This window comes from Lutjanus erythropterus, chromosome 14 (assembly GCF_056507025.1).
Source record: "Lutjanus erythropterus isolate fLutEry1 chromosome 14, fLutEry1.hap2, whole genome shotgun sequence".
NCBI classification, from domain to species: domain Eukaryota; kingdom Metazoa; phylum Chordata; class Actinopteri; order Lutjaniformes; family Lutjanidae; genus Lutjanus; species Lutjanus erythropterus.
In genome coordinates, this window is record NC_139330.1 from 17,842,290 (window position 1) to 17,867,581 (window position 25,292).

At 39.2% G+C, this 25,292-nt stretch overlaps 2 protein-coding genes across 2 annotated transcripts; both read right to left on the reverse strand.

The window, feature by feature from the left end:
• wnt8b (wingless-type MMTV integration site family, member 8b) lies at positions 1-8,579 on the reverse strand. The gene is made up of 6 exons (XM_084735739.1): positions 8,403-8,579; positions 6,949-6,982; positions 5,086-5,224; positions 4,381-4,506; positions 3,788-3,930; positions 1-1,834 (listed from the first exon to the last, which is right to left on the reverse strand). Exons 1-6 carry the CDS (start codon positions 8,471-8,473, stop codon positions 1,265-1,267), a joined length of 1,083 nt encoding a protein of 360 aa, XP_084591865.1. The 5' UTR covers positions 8,474-8,579; the 3' UTR covers positions 1-1,264.
• Positions 8,580-14,045: 5,466 nt separating this feature from the next.
• scdb (stearoyl-CoA desaturase b) lies at positions 14,046-25,292 on the reverse strand. The gene is made up of 6 exons (XM_084735405.1): positions 25,135-25,292; positions 23,441-23,696; positions 22,443-22,573; positions 20,469-20,674; positions 18,880-19,112; positions 14,046-15,772 (listed from the first exon to the last, which is right to left on the reverse strand). Exons 2-6 carry the CDS (start codon positions 23,676-23,678, stop codon positions 15,573-15,575), a joined length of 1,008 nt encoding a protein of 335 aa, XP_084591531.1. The 5' UTR covers positions 23,679-23,696; positions 25,135-25,292; the 3' UTR covers positions 14,046-15,572.

A 25,292-nucleotide genomic window follows, 5' to 3' on the forward strand; every position in this document is an offset into this window, starting at 1 on the left:
GCTAGTTAGCTAGGGTTTTGCTAACATTAGACAGCTAATTCTTTAGCATTTTGCTAACATTAGCTAATTTAAGCTTTGACCCTTTATGTTGCTTTCACAGGAAAGGAGAAAGTTGACCGGAGTACCAAGTTTGCTGAACTGTTATTGGAGCACAAAACAAAAAGGGGCGGGACTTAGGAGGGGTGAATTCTGCCATTGCTCAATAGTCAGGTCATCCAGGACTCCCTAAGAACTTGGCATTTCACCTGGGTGCAGTGTCTTACGTCCTACATCACACACAGAGTGTTGTGCGTCTGATGCGCAGTCTCACTGGCTCACATTTGGACATCTCATCACTTTTTGGATAAGCTAGCCAAATGGTGACCTAAAAAGTTGTTTATTACCCTAATCTTTGCTGTAACCCCAAGATTAAACATACAGGAGACCCAACGCAATTGTAACTACAGGCAGAGATGTTTCTTTTTTTCATTGTGACTATTGATTTATGTAGATCCACTTCACTCCTTGCGCTGCTGCAGCTGCAACTAGACTTCCCTGCAGATTTTCAAATTTACTTTTTCCTGACTGTTGATAAATTCTCAAACTGACCATAATAATGTTATACTGGAAATATGCACGACTTAAGTGCTAAAATACATTACAGGCTTACAAGGCAGACTATCAATACAGATCAAATACACAAATTTTAGGAAAACATGAATAGTATTATTCTACACGCCTTCATACTTGACATGCACTCACATGTACTCAGAGAATGGTCTGAGATGGTCATAGAGCTCAATCAAGTGTGAACTGATACGTCCTGCAAAACCACAACCACCTGTGTGAAATATCAAGTTTTTAAGGAGTCCCCAGATCATCCCACTCAAAAAACAAATAACTGTAACTGTAATTTTTTCCCAAGGTTTTCTGAAAATAAATAAATCATGTTGTGGAGAATTTCAGAGTCAGAGAAATACTCTTCAAATAGCCCAGTGACTTTTCAAAATGTTGTAAAAAAGTATAAAAAATATATCTTAAATACATTTTTACCAAAAATTCTACAAAGTTGTAAAACCTCCCCTTCTCATCTCCTCTATCACGTGGCTTTGTGCACATCCCACTGTCTTTAACTTTTCAAACAAAAATGACAATGAAGATGGTCTGAAAAGTGTATTTTTGTAGTTTTTGTCCAAAAGCACACACTATCTCAACATGCACACAGAGTTTGGGCGTTGACAGTGGTACCAATATGACAACAGCAGGGGAGAAGTGATGAAGACGCTCAGTGCTTCTTCCTAAGTCTGAGGTTCTTCCGGCGGCTACCGGCGCTCTCATTCCTTCCCCTCTGACCTCCTCTCTTTACACAGTAGTACTTGGTCACCGTCTTTCTGCACTGCTCACACTTCACCGCGCAGCACCAGTGGAATTTACAATTACAGCTTGACACCATCTCAGCTTTGCGCTCCTCCACAGCCAGCCCGCACTCTCCGCAGAGCCTCTTGCAGCTCCGCTTCTCCCATTTGCTCAGGCTCTTCCCCTTTTTGAGGCACTCCCGGCCCTCTGTGCCCGGTAAGCCCAGGGTGCGGTTTTCCAGGCAGTAATCTGGGGAGTCTTCGAGGTGGACCAGCTCCTTGCGAGAGATGGAGCTGAAGGTCTCAGCGATGGCCCCCCGGCTGGCTGCGCTGTTCCCGGCTCCTCGGAGGAGATCCACCTTCAGAGCTCTGTGGTATTTCTCCTTCAGGTAGTTCCCCACCTCCCTGAACTCTGGCAACTGCAGCCAGCAGGTCTGAGTAGTGCAGCTCCCTGACACGCCGTGGCACTTACATGTCCTCTGCATGGTCCCCTTCACAGCCTGCAGACACAGGAAGGATGGAGAGAATTATTTTTATTTTAATATTTAGTTTTTATTAAAAGAGCAATACGTAACAATCGACCTCTGCCCCTTTTTTCTGTGTTCTCCAATGACAGTTGAGTAAACATACACACATCTTAAGTTATCTAATATCAGCAAAATGCAAGCAAACTATTTAAGGACATTTATATTTAAGGAAAGAGGAAAGGAGAAAGTTGACAAGGTACCAAGACTGTAAGGGCGGGAATGGTCAATTTGTGTATCCAAAGTTAGTACTGCAGTCCAAATAGTGAGTTGGAGCCATAGCCAGTATATTAAATGGGTTGAAATCTTTTTTAAAATACTATATATGGTTGGAGTGAGTTGTTTCCTGCTATTCCCTCCTCCCAAGACTCAAGGAAGCTCAGGCAGGCTGCAGAAACACTGCAGGAGTGCAAGACAAGTCCTTCACTGTAAGTTGATCAGCTGTTTACAATTCTGTCAATTGTCTGTCAGAGTAAAGTTAAGCCCATAAAAGTCTACAGCTTTGAAAATACACGCTCTAGATTTTGAGTTCAGTGACTGTCTGCCTTACTGTCTGCCAGACTCCATCACCATATTGCTTAATTACACGGTTATAAACAGGCACTTCTTCTAAAGTATTATCAATAATTTTGTAGAAGTCATAAACAGACACTTACTCATTTGGCAAACACTCTGCATTAATTTAGCCTCTAATTAATGAGAAACAGACTAACACAAATTACAGACCAGAACAGAAATTTCAAAGGAGGACACCACAGCAGGAGCATTATTGTCAGAAACACGTGTATTTCAATTTAGTAGTATAGTTTCCTTAATCTCTGATGAAATAATATGATTATTTTATGATTTATTACAGTAAATATATTACATATTTCTCCTTTAAGTTTGCATATATACACACACGTGTCTATCCAAATATTATATGTGTAAAAGAGGACAGGATGTCCATTGTCTCTTGATTGATGTGTTGTCAAATTAACTGATTGTATTCTAAAAGTTTTCCAGTTAACCAAAAAAAGGGGGGTTGAATACACTGAAAGGAAGAAATGATAGCTTCAAGGTCCTTTACTGAGCTTCTTTGTCGTCTTCAGTGTTTCCTGACTTTACCCGACACAAAACAGCTGTCGATTGAAAAGGGGACATTTTCTTCTCGTGAGGAGGGGATGAACTTTCTGTCGAGGTGAGGCTGAATCAAAGTTTCACATTGAGCCCTATTGTCCCCGTAGAAGAAATAGGAGTATTTATTTAGCATGTTCATTATCAACATGTTTTCCAGTGTGAGGAGACCCAATGGAGAGTCCCATTGAGCGGAGAAATGAAAAAGGAGTTTTTCTCTCTTTCTATCCCCATTTTTTTCTGTTACAATGATGCTCCAGGTGCCATGGGGATCCTAGGGCCCGACAGGGGGGAGCAAAGGCACCGTAAACAAAGAGCACTTCAGCTGCACGCCTGTGGTCCCCTCAGACTCCCCTGGGGCCAAACAAAGACCAACATAAATGTGGGATCCTTATTGCAAGAATAAAACTAAACACTTATTTTAAAAAGCAGCATAATACAGAATGCCATGCAGTGTCTGGCTCCCCAGGATCTCTAATTAAGCTTGCACCAGTGATCCTGAGATTCTCGAGTTGAGGTATTGTCATAAGGGGCATTCAGCACTGGTAAATAGGCCCTTCTGGTACACCGAACACACTGTTATTATCGGGGACGAGTGGCACCTCACTTATAGCAACGTGAAAGGGATGCTTGGGTGGCACACTCAGTATAAAAATTATTCAAAAGGTGCTTTACACTGTGCAATCAGTTGGAGGACCAGCGGAGATTTTAACCAAGCCGCCCACCACCCAGTTTAAATACAGTATGCTTCAGATCGAGGCAGAATTGTGCTACATCTTATCTCTCATTGCCAAGTGGATGGAGTGACTGTACCTTGCGTCCAGCCTCGTTGTTATGGAGATTCATGGCCGCCCGTGCATCCTGCCCAGTCTCCAAGGCGTCAACAAACTGCTTGGAGATGGCCTCGCCAAAGCCAACGTTGTCACTGCAGCCTCCCCAGAGCCAACCGTGACCACCTAGGAGCAATGAAAGAAGGATCGAGCTCAAATTATCTGTTATTTTGCAGCAAGACGAAAACAATGTATAAGATGTAACAAGATGAGAAGAATGTAAAAGATGTAACAAGCCAAAAGGGTTATAACAAGATGAAAATGATGTGAAAGACAGAAGGCGTATCAAGAAGAAAATGATGGGGAAAAAAACATAACGAGACAAAAAGCAACAGACGAAACGGAATAGCCGGTAGACATGTCCTTCAGAAAGTTACTTTTTACATTTAAACTTTGAGTACATTTCAGAGCCTTGAGTACATTTCATTTTTATATGAGTAAAGAAGCTGAATCAATACTTTTTTTTCACACAAATATATGTACTTCATGAGTCAAGAATGTGTGTATTTTTGCCACCTCTGGGTATTTGATTAAAAAAGTGAATCCTGTGAGTACAGATTTGTGTAACTCTCCAACCTCGCTGTCCGTTCCTGCTGTCGTCGCAGCCACAGTTGTCAAAGTCTCCGAGGCTGCAGTTCCTGGTCAAAGTGTACATGACCCCAGCCGAGCTGATGGCATGAACGAACGCTGTCTCCCGATTTGCTGTCAACGGAGAAAAAGACTCATTAACCATCAAGTAGGTTAGGGATTTTATACATTATATCAGCGGTTTTCTAACTTGAGTCCATGGACCAACAGGGGTCCTTGAGTGGGTTGTAGGAGGTCCCCGGCAAAAGGAGGAGTAAAGCACTTTTAAGAGAAAGAAATGGAAATAGGATAGGTAATTTTCTTCAAACCAAATATTCCCCCATTTTCCCACATTATGTGTAAACTTAAGTTGATTTTGCCTAATACATTTGACCCTTTGTCTTGTGAATCTGGTTATATTGCTTTCATAAGCTGCAGAAAGACAGTGATTCTGGGGGATGTTGTGAAATGGATTAGTGTGTTTGTTTTGCCTCTAGCGACCGGCCCGCTGTAACTATCCCAAAGGGTGGTGAATGTTTTGACTGAGCAAACATCTCTATTTCACAAAGGAAAAGAAAAAAATGTCCCTTCTGACAGAAATACAGTTACAAAACACTTTTTTAACATCTTTCAAAATCCATTAACTGTGCTCTCCTTTCTCCCCCTGCTGCAGTGTAGGGATGTTTGGCTGGTCTCCGGGGGCTCTGGACTTACCACTGCGCAGGCTGCTGTGTGTGGACAGCTGCAGAGCTCTCTCGGGGCAGTTCCAGCGGTCCCATGCAAACTGGTATTTGCACTCCTCTATGCCACTCTGAGCTCCTGCTGCTACGCTGCTGGAGTAAATCAAGTACGCCTGCAGCAGGAGAGGAGACAGAGAATATATTAAACCCATAAAATAATGCACAGGCACCCCACGTCATCTAACAGTGACAACATGATTTAAGATGCTGAGATACTTCAGAAGCATCTGACACGATTTGAGATCCAGGATGTCTTCAGTGAAGATTTACCTGATGCAAAAAATGTGAGCGGTTGCATCCTACCTAATAAATCCACCCCAGTCAGTTGAATATAGATGTAAGTTTTTTAAATTAATGATCTAAGCCTGAGCCTGGACAAAGTGCAGACAGATGCCACCTCAGAAGAATCAGTAGTCATGAATCATGAGAGCATTTCTGGCTCTTGTGAGCAGACTCAGGGTTCAAAAGCTTTAATATATTACACATGAAAGAAAACTAGGAGTGTTTATGTCAATCAGTCTCAGCTTTTTTTTTTTTTTTTTTACAAATATCTTCCTACTGGTGTCAAATGTTTTCTTGACATGGATGACAAGACCAGATTGAAACACTATGGACAGAGGAGTCGTGTGGAAAAAGTGGGGCTGACTAGTTCAGAAACCTGGAATGAAACAATAGTTTTTATCTGCAGTTAATTTCTAGGTATCATTACTAAATGAAAATTGCCTTTATAAATCAACTGAGACTGAACTTTGTATCAAAAAGAGACCGACCCTGCATTTGGATTCGTTTCTAAATAAAGCTAATCGAGCCGCATGACTGCTGATGCTAGAACACAGATTTGTAGTTCAAGAACAGTTTAAAAATGGGTCAAGCTCATATCAACAGGTTTTTTTTAGATTGAAGGCAGTGGGCTGGGAATCTAGCTTGGAACATAATAACACTGCATAAGATAACAAAAGTTTTGGTAACACTATGTCACAGTACAGTAAAAAGACATAACAAGCTGTACTTTGTATCAAATTAGACAAAAACTAGAAATAATCTGTTCTTTATTAGACAGTATCAGATCCTTTAAGTTAAATCACATATCTGCGACTTTAGTCACAAGTTCTACAGCTAATAAGGGTCTAACTAATACACTTTAGTTTGCAGTACAGTTCTGTTGGGATGTGTGCCTAACTCTGCTCTAATAAAAATCTAATAAGGATCTAATATTGTTTAATAAAAAACATACTGGTTCTAGTTTTCCTCTAATTCAATACTAATTCTATCTAAGTTAAATCTCATGACTAAGCCAAGTCCTTAATGTTTCAGAGACTGAGACCACGTTAATTATCAGTTTCAAGACTCAAACAGTGTGAACTGATTCAAACATAACTTCACTTTTTTTAACTCTATCAGCTGCAGTGAATACGATGAAATACTCTCCGTCCTTGGCTTTCGCCCGCCTCTCTGCTGCTTGTTCAGACTGTGTGAACGATAATATAACTAATATGTCTCAAGTGGCCTTTGGGGAGATGGAGTACCACCTCTTTCACAGGGGTCCGGCTCACTAATGATGACCACCCACTACAGCAGTGCCTGCCCTCACCCCTTAAAACATTCAAGCCGCACATACACAGGGCCTCTGAATAAGGTCAAGTGTACGAAGGGGGGAAGAAAATCACAAAGGGCCAAGAATATGACTGATATATCATTAGGGGCATTGTTGCCTATCAATACACTTGAGTTAAGATATCACAGAGACAACAAGCCTGCTGCACAGAAAGCATATTTTCTCTCCCTGTCCTTCCCTGTTTCAGGACGGGGAGAAAAGATCAAAAGAAAGTTGGCTTACCTTGGGTCCAGTCATCAAGAAATTATTCACTGACCTGGAAAAGGAGACAGCTTATTCACTCAGGGAAGCTCAGTGTCCTTCACAAATTCCTCTGCTAACATCTCTCATTAGTGCACTTTGTAACAAGTTAAACCGTGACACCAAACCTCGGTGAACAATACTGCTGAATTTCTTCAAAAGTTTTAAGAAATGTGAGAAACGAAGCACACTGAGGGCAACGTCTACGCCGTTAACACTTGAGTATTTGAAATTTTGGGTTGCCGGGTTGTGAAAAAACCCCATTGTCTGGTGCTTATCCTTTATGTTTGTAATAATGCAGTTATAAATGTTAGTCATCCATTTATAAATGCCTGTGGGTTTCGCACTTTCTAATAAGTGATCAAGTTTCCTGTTATAAATGTTAATAAGTCATTAATAAATGGTTTTAACCCATCATCTTTTCAGTCTTAAGTGCTGATACGTTGTTATAATAAATTGATTTGGAAATAAGTGGTCAGATGATATTAGTGCTGCAACAATTAATCAATGTATTTATTATTAATTATTAATTAGATTAATTACCAACTTTTGATAATCAATTAAATGGTCTGAGTATTTTTCTAAATGAAAAAAATCTAAAATATTCAGATTCCAGCTTCTTAAATGTGAATATTTTCTGGTTCCTTTGCTCCTCTGTGACAGTAGAGACTGAATGTCTTTGGATTGTGGACAAAACAGGACATCAGACTGGACTCTGGAAAACACTGATTGACTTTTTTCACACTTATATTTTTGACATTTTATAGACCAAACAATTATTCAATTAATAGATAAAATAATCAACAGATTAATCAACAATGGAAATAATCAATAAGGTTGCAGCCCTAGATGATATAGCGGGGATTTTCACAACCTGGCAACTAAAAGGTTATTCTTAATTATGCCTTATAAAGCATTAGTAAGTGATTCATTCACCATTAATAAATTAATTAGTTATAAATTATAACCCATTTATAAAGGTTGCTTTATTACAAAGATTTGGTGGTGAAATTAATAAAACAAGGTTATTTCTTTATTTCCAGTTTCCAAATTGTACAACATTTCCTGAGTCATAATAATACTCTAATGATTGATTGATTAAAGAAGAAAACATATAAAAAAACAAATATGTATCATTAAGGTTTGAATATATTCTTAAGGTCTCCAAAAGTTTTATTATTCTGAAGGTGTTTTTTATTGTTACTATTTTTAATCACCACTTTTATCTAAGTTTCTTGTTGGTGTTTCTTGGTGTCTGAAAATAAAATTTGAATTAACAAATGAACGAGGGCTTACAAACTGACAAAAATAAATGTTTGTGTTGCATTTATTGCCACTGCCATGAAATGAACTTTTGCAATGAACAACATCTGGACATCAGGACATAAATCTGCAAAAAAAAAAAAAAAAAAAAAAGTATGATAACTCCAACTTACCAGCAGCAGTAGGACCTCATGTGAGCCAGGAGGATGAAAATGTAATAGAAAACCTCCAAATGCATGAACATCCTGACAGGTGAGGGGAATGGCGGAGACTCTGAGCCCGTCCAAAGCGCCTGCTGACAGTCAACTGGATGGAGAGGAAACTGAGCTCCACCAGCACATGAAACTTCACCAGGATTCAAGGAGGGGGCTCTGAAATGGAGCTGCTCTCGTCCCAACAAGAGATTATCTGCTTAATTAAAGATTTTCCCCCTTCTTACTCTCTGGGCCAATCAGAAGTATTGCACCAAGGAGAGACTGAAATGATCAAAAGGGCACCCTGGGCCTTCAGGGCCGGGCAACGGTGGGTTCCCTGCCTCCATTCAAGGAGCGGAGGAAGATCTGTTTAATCCTATAGGAAAAGTGTAACACTGATCCTTTGAATTTCTGCTTAGAAGAAGAGTTTATTTAAGCTATCTAACGCGCAGCTGATTGTCAGGGATTAGTGGGAGATAGTGCGCTCTGGATGGCGGATTGTTGGTTTGATAGGACCTCAGAAATAAGGAAGTAATTCGTAGTTTTAACAAAAGTGTGATTGAATCATTGTTTATCACCCTGAAACACGAGGACTGTCACTCACACAGAAGAAGACAAGCAGCGGTTGCCTCAGAACTGTCATTTAAATGAGAGTTGGAATTAAACTGCCTCCTTAAAAATCAGCTACAGGTGGACAAGTAACTGCTTCTTATAGCCTATAATCATCATGGATAATCAATTCCCCCCGGGGCTATGCAGTTATAGTCGCAGAATTTGATGTTACTCGTCATTTGCAAGAGATGCAAATAAGAAAATTACACATATAGTATGATTTTCTATTTGAAAATGTCGCAGATACACATCAAGTTATATTCCGTATTGCAGTATTCGTTTGTAATTTTGACGAGTTTTCCTGCAATATTTCAACCACGTAAAACGTAGCCTACCATGAGATTATTCAAAAATTTTAAATAATGATTTATTTAGATTATTTACAAATGTTCTATATGCACAAAAAGTTGCAACAAAAACCATCGCGAACAACAATGCGAGACCAAAAATAAATTAAAGCAACATATCTGCAAAAGTGATTTCCAAGCCCTCTAAATAAAAAAAATATACCTTCATAATCTCACACCTTTTGAGAAACATCCATTTATATTTATATTCTAACTGTACAGACACAGCTGATCTCGATAACTTATGAACGTCAAAAAGAAGCATCAGTAATAAACTGATTCATAACCATTTCCCCTAATATAAAATAAGAGGTGGATTCGTTGGGACAGAGTGAAGGCCTGCGTGGCCATTGATCAGATGGGCCTAAGGGACATTTGCATCACTAATCCAGACGGTCGCTACCCTACCTAACGCTGGATGAAGGGTTATTCCCCAGTAACCCCGTCTGACCCTTAGGACCCTTTCCTTTGGCACAGGCAGCCCTTTAGCCATCTTCTTGTGTGCAAATTAGGATTAGAGAGGAAAAAAAGTGATTTGGAGGGGGGTGGACTTCTGAGGGATGTTTTTGGATTAAGACTCCAAGAGGAATGACAAGTAAAATGAGACAGCAGCAGTATCCGTCCTGTTGTTTTGGCATTTTTAATGCAAGATTAATTATTCTTTAACAGATAGCACCAAAAACGAACAGTTAGCAGTATATTTTATCAGAAAAGTTTCCAAAACTTCCATAAATGCAGTAAACACTTACCTCGTACTGGAGTGTGAGACTAATTGGACATGATGGGAATTTAAAAAGTAGGGGAGACTGGGGGCAATTGTAACACACTAGTCCTCCAATCAGAGACAAGTTAGTGATGACACTTACTTTGCACATGCTCAGTAGGATTCTCTCTCTGCCTGTGGAAAACAGCAGAAGAGGTGTGAAAGTTATTTTGTGCATGTACAGAATTTTTCCTCTTGTTTGGGCCTGAGCCATGTGGTACAATTAGCAAAAACAAAGATGGATGCTGTGTCGCCTTTTCCTCCCGCTGTATAAAAATGAAGCCAAACTATCCCAGACATCTTGTTTGTCATTGTTGACATATATTTTTGTTAGAAAATTAACATATTTAAGTCAATTTAAATGCAAAATTTCTTTGAACTCACTTCTAATAATTACAAGTAGTAGTAGTTACCACTAGAATAGTTGCCCAGTCTTCTGTAAAATCAGAAATAGACTTTTGGTTTGAATGTATACGGTGCCTGACATCTAAAAGAATTTAAACCATACAGAGAGCTGAAGTCATGCCCCTTCTGGTGGGCCACCATGAGACCTTACTTTGGAAAAAAATATGAACTGTAGTCAAGGGTCAAACATGTTTTTTAAATCCCATTTGAATTTTGAATTGTGTCATTAATTACACATATGATATGTTTGCCAATTAAAAAGGTCATTTTACAAGTCAAGAAAGTCACCATTTGTCATAAAACTGTTGAAGTATAAGATTATGAAGATACATAGTCAGAAAGATACACACCCAGAAGTGACATAAGTGACATCATGTCTTTCTCTCTCCATGCTAATGTTAGCCACTGAAGCTGCAATGCCGGTGTGTTTTTGTACCAGGATGTAGTCACACAACAGAGGTTCATACTCGTACTTTCTCTTCTCGGGTGATAAAAGAACCAGGTGTCACTGAATAAAACACTTCGGGTAAATAACGATACAATGGTCAACAAGATTGGTGTTGGTGATGTATAACAGGTGAGACAGCACATGTAGTTTACTTAGTACTTTTACATAAAACTAAACTTAACTACAACAAACTGAGACTTCCTTGACTTGTAAAATTATATTTTAAATTGACAAAAAAAAAAAAACGTGTGGAATTTGTGGCACAGTTCAAACAGAATCAAAAAATAAACTGTCTCTTGCCATGGACCACTGCTCATATTTTCTTTCCAGATTTAGGTCCCATGGAGCGCAAAAGAAAGGGTGTGACTTTGTCTCTCTGTAGGACCTTCCAAAAAATTTTATACTACAGCAGTAACATGATTACATTGTAAAACATTTTTGCTTTACCTTTAAAAAGTTATTATCCAGACTGCCTTGTGATTTTGTAATGATTCAAAACAAATAAACTTTTCTAGTAAAATCAATTTTTTAAAAATATAGTAATTCAATTGCGTTTGAGAAACCATGTTCAATACATTCAAGATATTAAGATACTTTCTTCAAGTAGTCTGTGAGTTATGAATGTAAAGGTAAGAAATGTTACAGTTGCCCCTGATTTCCCCTTCAAACACAGAATCATGCATTAAAAACTGAAATAAAATTTTCCAATAATAATACAAATGACAAATTCATCATGTATTTGAATAATTTCAGTCTTTTAAGCTGTGACATTACATCTCCTGAAAAGTTCCCTATGTTGCACAAGTTTGCACGTACTGAACTAAAACTGTGCGACTGACCACAGTGGAGTGTCTGAGCTCTCGCTGGCTGTGTGACCACACTGAGGTGTTACATGCCGAGAAGAGGATGGCCTGACAGTCAGCAGCCAATGGACAGAGGGCTGATGTCACTGTTGGGGCAACAGAGATCAGCAGTGGTGGGACCACTTACAGTAACATTTTGGACCGGACTCAAACTGCTGGCTGCACTCTGTAGCCTACTGCAACAGTCTGGCCAAAGAAATCACATATTGCAACAAACAAATCACACCGACGGGTTTTACACAGAGCAGAGGAGGGATGCACTGTTTGCTGCTTCTTTGACTTGCCATAAAGTAATTCTCCAGCAGAGGGAGCAAGTTCACAGATCCTTCAAATGTTTGAAAGATGTGTTGATAACAACAAACCCAGTGACCTCAGCAAGGAAATAAAAGGCTCTAACACAGGGCGATGACATCCGTCCACCCTGCTGCTCCCACCAATACTTTAAAACATAAGCATAGTGATACATAACAAGAAATCGAGAGTCTGTAAAGGAATGGACAAAGCTGCAAAGCAAGAATTACTGTATTTACAGTAATCTCAAGGATCCTCAAGGAATGTTTAAACAATATCTGCAGGAATTTTAAATATGTATGGTGGTGTCACGCATGCAGAGGTGTTTCAACAATGTCAGATGCGTGTGAGACAAGTGAGCCGCGCATGAAGCAGTGGTAGATGCCCATCAGCACAGGCATGTAGACAGGACACAAGGCTGTTAATTAACAAGTACAAGATGTCCAAGATGTCAGCTCATCTGCTGCTATTATGTCAGCAGAGAGATGGAGATAAAAACATTCTGCACCCCTGCTGGAACAACTCACAGGATCATATAAAAACATCTTGTGCAGATGGACTTTATTCACACCCACACAACTCTCAGTAAAGATCCCATGGTTTCTGAAAATGCGATATGACATATCACAACCTTGAATTTATAAAGCGTATCTGTGTTCTGAATGGTTTTGAGATATTGAGCTTGAAGGTTTTTGCATTCCAAATAGCAAAAATGATTTGATGTAGAACACTTCTCTTTCATACATGAAAATAACAGACACCCTAAAAGTATTCTAAATGTACAATGTCGAAATCTATCACATTTTTTAACTTTTTTTTTAACAGGTTAAATGCAGATAGAACCCTCAAATCCTAAGAACTCACTTTCTGCTAGGAATTATAAGGTTCTATCTCACAAATCACAAAAAAGCAATTAATTTCAAGGAACAAATAGAGTTTAGAGTGCCTACATGTATGAGAAAGTTAAATTAAATGCTTTTGATGACATTTGTTTTTCATCAGAAATGTTGATTATTATGCGCCAATGTCTTACTTTGGTGGTCAAGAAAAGAAAAAATAGATTGATGAATGAAATTTCTTATTGTTGTAAGTAAGGCCTCATCAGTTCAAATGCAGACCTTTATTTCATAAAATGTGAGACATTTCAAGAACTGCAAGAAGACAGACATGCTTTCATGTGTCAAGTTTTTTTTTTTCTCAATTGTTGAATTAACAGATGAGTTAACCTGATTGGTCTTGTTATGTACCTTCTAAGTGCTGATTGGCTCACAGTGAGAACCATATAAAACCAAGTCAGATAGAAACTTTTTGTTTTCTGAAAAAAAAAGTGTGGGAAGAAAAATAATCCCCAGTGAAAACATCTTAATTTATCAAGAAATTCATGAGATTTCATATTTTTATTTGTGCTTGTGAATAGTTCTTAATCGTATAGTTAATGTAATAACCATATAGTCCCTCCAGGATTTCATTGGACTTTTGTTCCAGCCAAAAATGCCTGACTTCATGGCAGCTTTTTTTTTTTTTTTTTTTTTTTTACATTGTGATGCATGTTGCAATGTTTTTAGTTGCAATAAATTTGCAGAACTAAGAAAAAATTGGGGAAAAACAGAAAGAAAAACATCGACTCAGTCCCCTGAGACATACATGTATGAAATTTCCACTGGGCATTGCTTTGATTGGTGGAACTCAGAGGAATCTATGATGATTGGTCAAATTTGTAAACTCATGCAGAATTCATGGACATTGAATTTATTAATTGCTGCGATCACAACATTGCAACTTCCTGGAGGGACTACCTTTATAGTAGTTCATTATCATTATCAGTAGATGTTGTTATTATTGTAGTATCCACAAGTGATAAACTACTGATACTGATAAAGAATATAACAGAAATAGCATGGTCATATTTTTTATTCAGTGTACGACAAACAAACAAAAACAGCAGAACATACTTTGTCACAAGTAGAAAATTTGGTTTATTTATGGTACATACAGTGGGCAAAAACATTCTTTGAAAAAAATGTGCCATTTTTTAAGGCTTTCAAACTTCAAGAAGTTAACACTGTAAAAAATTGTTGCTCTGTAAAAGAGGAAGTGTGACAAATACTACAACAGTATCTATAATGATATCATCACAAGTTTGGATCTTGTTTTATTTAGAGCAAAGTATTTTTTTTTCAACAAAATCATAGTAAGGAACCTATAATTTTATTTAGGATTTGTTGAATGGTCCCACTTTGTCTATTATAAATGAGGGAATTCAGTTTTTGAAATGTCCCTTAAAAACAGACAGACGCCACACAGCCGTGATTAGAGAAGCCCTAATTTCGTCCCAAAACTTGTACCCCTCATAAGGCATTTGGGCAAGAGTCCTGACACATTTTTCAATATCACACAGCACGAAAGGTAAATGCACCTCCTACACATGCCTCAATGGCCTTATCTGAGGGACAGGGAAACCTCATATCTCAGTGTTTTTCAAATGAATACAAAATAAATGCAAATAATTCTCTTTTTTCAGATTACGAGTGAGAACTCTGGTTCTATGTTTCAGTCCAGAGGCGCCTACATGAAAAGGGTTAATGATTAAGTCTGAGTTGGCTTCAATACTCAAACAGAGGTGTACACTGCTTTAAACCAGAGAGCTCGATCCTCATTAGGAGCCTGTTGGACAGGAGACAGTGGGTGTGAAAATATCCCAATCTGATCCGTATTCACCTAAGGTTACTCTGATATGGTAAACGGGGACAGTTCAGTTGACTGTCGTGGTGTTGGCATCGAACACGGCAGCTTATGGTTTAGTAAGACTACTAGCTTACCAAAAATAAAGATATACCTTAGCTTAAACTAGACAAACACATATCAAGATGAAACTCCACTCCCTGTGGAGGGAAATTTGAAGTTAGAGCAAAAGGCAAGTCAGCCTTGCCTGTAGAGAAACCTCACTGTTAAGGGCTTCAATAAAGCTTTCAAAGTGCCAAAGACTATCAATAAATAGCACATTAACAAATAAGAGATACCGTAAATTATTCTGTAATTGCTGCTTTTACACACCGCTCACACACAGACTTGTTTGGTTGTCCTACTGCTGCCAAAAGAGACTTAAAGCCCAGTTAGCCTTTTGCATTCTCTTCGTGCCCATTTGATATTATGGTGAAAAAGCTGTGCTTGCACATGTAGCCAAGTCGCTGGCTGTGGCTAATAGTCGGTGAGGACACTTCAAAACTTAAAAGAGACCCACACAATTTATGGAAAGGTCTACAACTCTTTAAAGCCAATATTAGTCTCAGGAAGAGGTTTAACTTAGAATCAGAAGCATGGTAATCACCCCCCATCACTGAAATGTCGCTATACTCGTTGCTACGTTCTGTCTTGGTTCGACACAGCGGTATCATGTGCAGAGTTTGTAGCTAGAGTGACTCAGCCACTTTTGTAGCTGCCATCACCCGTTCGCTGTACGCGGGCAATGATTGTTTCCTTCAACACCCTCCTGCGGTCCTTGGCTAAACCCAGGAAGCACATCAAGTCTATAAAGGCGGTGGTGAGGTTGAGCTTGCAGCCAAACTCGCTGGTGGCGTAGTCAAAGGGGAACGTGTGATGATAGTTGTGAAAGCCTTCCCCTGGAAAAAACGAAAAAACAGAAAGTTAGAAAAGGAGAAGAAGATAAGTGGGCTTTCTTCAGGCACACTTTCAGCAAGCCAATGATGTATTTAAAAGAGAAACCTTTATCTTATTTGCTGTAATAAATCATAAAAGTTAAGGAAACATGCTACTCGCTTCTCTGACAACAACGCTTCAGCCACAGTGTTTTTGTTTGCCTGTTTCCCAAAAGTTAGATGCTGAATGGTGAACATATAAGTGTCTGTTTATGAGTCATAAGAAAATATTAATAATCTAAACTGAGCTACACGTTAATTAAGTCTGTGAGGCAGTAAGGCTGATGGTCACTGAACTCCAACTTTACATTGACAAACATTTGACAGTTATAAACAGCTGATCAGCTCACAGCGTAGGATGCCTGAGCTTCCTCAAGTCTGGGGAAGAGATGGCAGGAAGAAACAACTTCACAACAAAAATATTAGATAGGATAGGAAACTCACTATTTGGACTAATTTTTGGACACACAATTTATAGATTACTTCTATAAAATGCCTTTATTAGTTAGGGCAAATCAGAGTAAATAAATAAATAACAAAAGGGGGAGGCCAACTGGTTTCAGCCCACACTGGGTCTTCCTCAGAGAAGTTAATACTCACATTAGTAATTATAATTGTAACAGCAAAATTAAAATAACAGCAGCACCAACAACAATTTAAGGGTTACACAAGTTTAGAAAAACAGTCTGAAATCTATTGCCTCCCTGAAAACCTAGATAAAGCAAAGCACCACATTTAAATATCCAATACAGGTCTCTCTGAAGTAGTTTATTAAGATGATTGTCACAATTACTTTTCTGAAAATGCTGTGCATTAGTCTTTATGGTGTGTTTGTGTTCTGCCACTCCATCTTTCAAATGCCTCTCAGTATGCCTGATGTAAAAACACTCACATGGGCATCTGAGGTGGTACACAACATAAATGAGTTACAAGAATTTTTTTTTTCCTTTTTGCTTCTGTGAACAAAAGTTAAAGTTAAAAAATATAACTTGAATGACAATATGCATGGCTATAATACAGTAGTTTATGAGACTGATAATCATATGGTAAATTCACACTAATTTGAACACACCACAGGACTGTGGCACAGTGACAAACAGCTACAAGCAGCATGTGACTGTTAATGTGATTTGATGCTAAGTGGAGAGCATGAAGTGGGGATTTACTCTTTGCATTTAATGTAATTTACAAGCAACCCAAATCAGATGTGTTCCATTAGTCATTATGAAACCGCTTGGTTGTCACTGTACCAACGCAGGCGTGCAGCGCAGGCTCAAAGCTCAGGCAGGCACTTTGACAATGACAAGAAATGAGGAGTCCTACGTGGATCAGCTGTTTATAACTGTCAGTTGTTTGTCAATGTTAAGTTATGCCTGGTATCCCAAAAACAAAAGCTCGCTGCTCTAAAAATACACACTCTGGAGTTGGAGTTTGGTAACTGCCCATATTACTGCCTGTCAAACCCCATTAACATATTGCTCAATTCAATAGTTATAAACATCCACTCCATCTGAAAGATTATTAATGATTTTTTGCAACTAACTAATTCAGTGAACATTCTGTATTAATTTAAACTCTAATTAACATGAAACCAGCAAACAAAAACAGGAGAACATGCTGGCTGTAGCGCTGTTGTTACAGATGCGAGAGTTTCAACTCAGCATGTCTCCTTAATCTCTGATGACATATCATGGTCATTTTATGATACAGTACAATAAATAAATGACATATTTCTCCTTAAAGTTTGAAAATGCCTCCAGAACAAGCAGCTACATTCTTTCACTTCTCTATTTACTAACAACGTGTTTACCACAGCTGCTCTGGGTGCTTAGGAACAAGTGAGTAACGTGGAACAACTGCTGTAACTAATTAAAACAACACATTAGGTGAAATTAAAAAAGAAGGTGTAAAATGGACTTCGGAACACAGTTGTTTCCGTTTGCTCTCACAGTTGCAAAAGAGCATTTAGTTCAGCACAGTTCAACAAAAACAAAACAATCTTGTTTAAAAGCTTGGTAGATAAAATGGGTCTGACAATGTTAATTCTTAATGCTCTGTGCTTTTCGCAGCATCATACCCCCATGGTGTCAGTCACCACAAATAAAGTCTTGACTCGTTGGAAACAATATTACTGAAAAGAACATCGCAATCTAAAAAAATAAATAAATAAACAAATCAAAAGTTGACCACCTCATAGTTTCAAAGTTACTAAACTGGCATAGCCAGGATAAAATAAACATCAGCCACAGGATTAGCACACTGCCCCGCTACAGATGCCAGACTCAATCAGCTGTCAGAGAGACCCCACTGTGGTTGACATGACAAGCTTTCAACAAGTGATGAAAAGATCATTTAAATATCCCACAGGCACAGAAATGCACTAAATTACACAAGGATGCTTATTGAGTCACAGTACAAGATAAGCACATCACTGGAGGTGAAATAATAGTGATTAAAATATGGCTTTGTTGAATACTTGATTCTGATTGGTCAATGACCCTTCATAACACACTTGAGCAAGCATGGTAGGCCGACCTGAGTTACCTTCCTCCTTTCCTGTAAAAGCAGCATCTAGTCACATCTTAAGTGATCTAATGTTAGCAAAACAGTAGCTAAGTAGTTAGCTAATGGTTTATTTAGATTTATTAGTGAGTTAGCTAGCGGTTTCCTAACAATGGCAAACTTAAGATGTGACTAGATGTCTGTTTTACAGGTCCCCCAGCAGCATCTTTTAACCATCTTCAAAATTTCTTTTCTACATAGACGAGTTGACCGAGGAACCAAGCTTGCTCAACTGTTATTAGAGCACAGAGCAAAGAGGAGCATTGACTGAGGAAGGTTAATTAGGGCATTTTCAGGTCTGCTATTTTTGAATTGCAGACCGCTGCCATGAATAACAGACTACTGCTATAAATAAAAATCTGTTGAATGAATAACAGACTGTAAGTATGGATGCAGTTCTAATCATAGATTCTATAGGATTGCATGGGTCATTCTGGTGAAATTAATTTGCAATAATGACCAGCTCACTGTGCATTATCCCTTAAATAATGAATGTGCTCTTTCCTTACCAATGGCACTGAAAGCAACCAGTGAGTTTTCCCTCGGGTTAATGGTCTTGTCATAAGGCCTGTTGCCCCATATGTGCGCAGCACTGTTGACCAGCCAGGTGGCGTTGAGCATCACGGTATATCTCAGGAGTCCAGGGATGAAGTATCCCACAACCAAGGATTCACCCCAGAAGTACCAGGGCACCAACATCGGCACAAGGAAGCAAAGGATCACCACAGAGATCTTGTAGTACCTGAAATGAAAGAACAAACCGTATCTCACACGGATCCATTCTCACTTAGTTGAATTTGAGGCAAGATTACATTAAAGCTTTAAACAGATTTTTAAACCATGTAAATAGTCTGTTCACATGGAACCGATATTGAATAGCAAAAGTCAAACAATACATTCTATATTCACACATCAAAAAAAGGAAGTGAAAAGTAATATTAGATCTTGTTAGGGAATTTTCCAATCTTGGCCTTGCAGCCACTGAGAGACCTACACTAACTTTTAACAAACCTACTGTCTCTCCTCCAGACAGTAGATGCAGCTGTCTTCGCCTTGCAGATAAACAAGGGAACAACCTGATAGTGTCGCTATGGTGGCTGAGGTCAGAGAGGCGCTGTCTTGTCTCTCTGAACAGAGAAGACGTAACTGTAATCTGGTTTGGATAACACTGACTGTGTCAGAGCTGTGGAGCCAGGGGTGTTGAACTGTGTTCTCAGACCTTGTGTATTCATAATTCCTGTGTTTGGATTTACAGACCGATAGGCTAATTCAGTGTGTTGGGCCTGACCTTACTTGGGCAAAGGTTCATCATGACCTTGTCTGTGAATGTTTAAAGACGATCTATACTCCAGAACTGAAAGGAACATCAATACCAACTATGTACTTGTTATCCCTTCATTCTCCTTGATCAAGTGTCAGCTTGACATATTGGATCACTGTGTACTTCCTTCTCCTGATGTATGGAGAAAGGATAAAATCATTGCTATTTCATTGATAAAACACCAAAAATCTACACACATGTCAAGATAAGGTGTACTCATTTTTGCCATAATTTATGGATAGTTCATATTGTCTCAGCACATGAACTCCATGCAATGATAAAGTTGAATCTGATCTAATCTAATGGGTCCCATAATGGCAGCAAATTTAATCCTACATCGCTATGACGGCAAATCTAAAGATATCAAAGTGATTATCTCAAGACAATTTGCACATTTCACTGTACAGAGCTGAAGGGGCCTTGTGATTAGGTGGCTCTGGCCAATGCTGATCTCATTTGCCAGAGAGCAGAAGTGAAAATCCACAGTAGTAATGTTGACAAATGACCAGTCAGTGGACACTACAGGGGCACGCTGTGGATGGATCCATGGTGCAAGAAGCATCCCTTATCAGTAGATCTATCCTCATAGTCACTGTAACCCCAGACTACAACATCCTGCACAGCTCAGGCCAGAGGGGAAATGACTGTTAATGATTATTACATGTGGACGCTCGTTACGGCTGACTACTATCTGTTTAGTCTGCAGCTTTGAGCTCAATTCAGACAGACACATTTGACAACATCATTAAAAAGAAATTGTGGGGACTGTTCACTCACCGTCTCTGGAACATGACCACTTTATCTGCCTTCAGGTCTGTCAGCTCCAGTTTTCTGCCCTTTTCAATGACATCGGGATGTTTACGAACCAGCAGCCAACCAACGTGAGCGAAGAAGAACCCCCGCGTGGCATTGTGGGGGTCTGCGTCCGTCTCGGAGTACTTGTGGTGGACGCGGTGATCTCTCGCCCATTCATATATGTCATTCTACTCACAGACAGATATGCAGAGATAGGGTGGATTATGTAAGACACCCATAGAAATGCATGGTTTCAGATCATCAGATTAAGGCCAGGGATCATGTGGTAACAAAGAAATAAATGCATATCCCTCACATTACATAATCTTACTGAAATCATACACAGTTATTTAAAACCACACCATTGCCACTTTATTATGCTAGTAAATGTTGGAAAAAGTACAAGGATGAATATAAAGCATTATGGGTTAACATTCCCTCCCTGCATGCTTTATGACATATTAAAGGACTGCTTTGAATAATATTTTGTGTTTAATTCTCCACATGGCAGCCATTTTCCTCTGACGTCACACTCAGGGTAGGAAACTTCAATGAAGTACTGCTATGTTCCAGGAGGAAAGTCATAACACAGGGAATCTTACAGATCATTATCATTTTGCCACTTTCTGATTGATCAGCAACTGAAAAATCAATGGAGAGTGAAAATCTGGGGACATCGAGCCATTTTTAAAGCTGAATGTGCATACTGATAATCCATTAGCTATGTTAACAACAGCCAACATTAGTATTTAACCACTGGAACACACTGAATACAAAAGTCTTATAAGTATGATATGGAAAAATGTTCGATCACACTGTTATTTTGTTCCAACCTAACATACTGGTGCTTTAGCTGCCTAGCTTACATACTTGCACAAGAGACAGCAAGACAGTAAACATCACATTGCGAGCCTGATTACATCCAGTGCATTTTATTCTCATGCTCAAGATGTGCATCGATATTTCAGATGTTTCCCATCATATTGTTTAACACCACCAAACAATACTGTTAGCTAGGAAGGGGAAGAATGCTAACATTAGCTCACAATGGGTTATCAAATATGCTATTTTAGTCTCAAATATGGTCCGATGTTCTTCCAGATTTTCACTGTTCATTATCTTTTCAGTTGCAGATCGATCAGGAAGTGGTGAAATGATATTTGTCAGACTTCCTGAGATTATACGTCTTACAACCTGGAACACAGCAGTATGACATTTGAGCTTCCCACCCTGAGTGTGAGGCCAGAGGAAAATGGGGATTATGGTACTACACTACCCATATTCCCAAAGTCTAACAGCAATGTCTCTGATTGGTGGAGCACGCTGTTGCCATGGAAATATTTACTGCACATGACAGTTACGCTAGAGGGCTGGCTAGCTAGGTAGCTAACATGAGTCATACAAATAATGTTGTTTTGCTGCAGTGGATACAATTTATATACACACAACACAAACTACAACATATTGCAACATTTTTGACAATAAACACTATAATATTGACAAAAATTAAAATTGAGAAGATGGCATCATTTGCAATGGTTCATGCTACGAGTAGTTCCTTCACTCTTAAAATAATTATGCACACTGTCTCATATCTTTGCCTTTTTTCTGTTTTCCAATCTTTTTTTTTTGCTCTGATTCAAATGTTTTTGGTCACGATTCATCTTGTACCTGGTTGGTTTGGTTCAAGGATTAAAAGTGTTTATATGAGGATTTTCAGAAGCGTCAGTGGAGTGAATTAACAGGAAATTCATTTCTGGAACCAGCAGCAGTTGAAAACGTGGGTGGTCACTGCTGAGCTCTATGTCTGTGCACTGGAAGCTCCAAGTTTCCTCATCACACTTGTTTATGTTGCATACTGGACCAAGACTGGCTTCCAAACCACCTGTGATATATATTTTGATATGCGAAAACAGCGCTCGGATGTCTTTTTTCTCTTTTTTTTTTCGGTTTTACCTGAAAGGCCATGGAGTTGGCAAGCGCGAGAAAGACTCGCAGGGGAAATGAGGCCTTGTAGGATCTGTGGCTCCACAATCTGTGTGCACCAGCAGTCACACCGAGAGCACTGATGAGGTAGCACACTGCAGCTGGAAGAGAGGGAGAGAGGTGGAAAGGACAGATATCTTAGGGGGAAACTGTCACCATTACACTGAGATTAATTTTACACTCATGAGGGCAGAGTCACTGGGACACCATGTTCTTTCCATTACAGCCAGGCCTCATTGTTCAGAGAAAAGTCATCTGTGTGGGGAGATGGGCTGCTGGGAGCGCGCAGGTCTGCCCTCACACGTTTGTTGTTCTAAAACTGCTGAATGTGTTTCTATGTGAAGCCCAGACAAGACTACCCAGGATTTGAGACCCGGGGGCTTCTGACTGGCAAAGAGCAGTCTGTTGTGGTGCCACGCAGCTCACAATGGGATGACTATGGGAATGGTGATTGTGCTTTGTCTTACCCAGTGAAATAATATGCAGCTCAGCATTGCAAAGAGAGGGGAAAATTATGCAGTGCCAAACTGGAAACAAAGTTGAGACTGTTCAGGAATTCAAGTCATGCCTCCATAGTCTACATATGTATATACATGTCCATATATAAAATAAAATTCTAATTATTTAGCAAATAGTTTGGCTTTCATCACTGAAATTCAAGCACTTGCTACAAATTCCAACATGCCCACATAGTTTTCAGCCAGCCACAGGTTTGAGCTGGTGAGGAAGGGACTAAATCGATTTGGAGGATTTACAAACATGGATGTGAATGATGAAAACTGCAAGGCCAGAGTGACTCATTCTCCATTATTCCCATAGGCATAACCCCTCAGGCAGTATGTACTGTAGTTAGCATTGATCACACAACATCAGCACATTCTGTACCCTGACTGTGGCCTACAGGGAGGGAAAAAACCAACAAAAGCTGCAAAGCTAAAGCCTGCTGCTACAGTATTTACAATACTTACTCCATGCAAGAGTTAAAACCGATGCAGAGGGGATGAGAACAAGTCCATAAAGCGCAGCGACATGTAGGAGGCTCATCAATATGATATTTCTCCACACCAGCCTCCTCGGCGGTTTGGGTCCCTCTTTCTCTTCGTAGGTGTCGTCAAAAACATCCTCCACCGTCGATGTCTCTGCCATGGCACCAGCTCCGTTCTGCTGCTTGCCAGCGTGATGATTCCGGGTTTCCGTTTCGGTCATTTTTGCTGAAGTGGTTTTCTGTTAACAGCAGCAGCGGCGGCGGCGGCAGTGCGCAGCGGCGGCAGCAGGAGAAAAGGACAGAGATGTTGTTCGGTGAAATGCGTACAAAGCGGATGGGATGCAGAGACAGAGAGGGGAAAGTACGGCGGCTGGCTGTGCACATGCAGCAGTCTGCGGTTAACTCTCGAGCAGCGCCCACATCGAAAGTGGCTGTGACAGCGTGCCACTCTTGTCCTATAAGCTCACGGTTATGTCACTGCTGGGGTTTGGTATGTCGCTGCCGTTATACTGGTTACTTATCCATGTTATCTTTGCTTCAGTCGCACACAGTGATGACATTTATCATCCCTGAGATATGCGAATCGGTTTATAATAAACAGATATACATTTTAATCAGCAGTTAAACCGGTTGTAGTTGCTGTATTACCTGCACGTGGCACAGGTGTCAGTCCGCTTCATTACCATATACGGAAGCACATTCACGCCAAAAAAAGAGAAACTTTCTCAAAATGACTTGTATCCCAAAATCATGAGATAGCAGGTCATTATTTTTGACGTACAAGTCGCCATTTTGATCAAGTTTCGAGACACTATGTCCTTATTTTTGAGATATTAAATCATTATTTTGAGAAGTTAAATCATTATTTCGAGATAAGTTGTTCTTCCAATTGTTTCTCATTATTTAAATGCTTATTTCTGAAAGGGTTTCTCGTCATTTTGGGATATTAAATCATTATTTTGAGTTACTTATTTTGAGGTATTAAATCATTATTTTGAGAAAGTGTCATATGTTTCTGAGATACTAAGTTATTATTTTACAATAAGATGTTATTTTGATAGTCTCTTATTATTTTGAGATACTAGTCATTATTTTAAGTTTCTCATTCAATTTAGATACTAAGTCATTATTTTGAGATATTAAATTATTTAGAAATAAAAAGTCATTATTTTGAGTCATTACGAGTTTTTTAGATATTAAGTTGTTATTTTTAGAGTTTTGCATTATGTTGTGATACTTAGTCATTATTCTGACAAAGTTAAAGTAAGTTAAAGTAAAATAAATATTGTTGAGTAAAAAGTACAATGTATATTTCTGGAATGCATAAAATGGAAATATTCAAGTAAAGTACAAGTAGCCTATGTCAAAATTGTACATGAAGTAGCAAATGCACTTATACTTTCATTCCACCACAGCATGTATTGATGGTGACTGTATTTGACCATTAAGAAGCCAAATGACAAGATGATGTATGTAAAAAGTGGTGCATGTCAGTGGTATGTCAGTGGTACGGCATTGTAACGTCAGGCATAACACTGGCATGTCTGTAATATGTCAGCAGGACATACTACTATTCAAATATCATTTAAATTTGCATATGACATTGGCGTCTGTATAGAAATGTCCATTCAAATTCCTTTCATTTAAATGTTTGCTGCTAACCCTGGTTGAACTTACCTTGCTTTTCACTGCATAGGAGGATACTACAGCTGCAGGGGATCCAGGCACACGTGAGATAAAGAATGAAAAATATGATGTGGAAGGTAATACCAACACAGGTTCCCAGTTAACATGAAATTGGTGTTATCTTGAAGTCTGTTCCCAGGTGGTTTTTA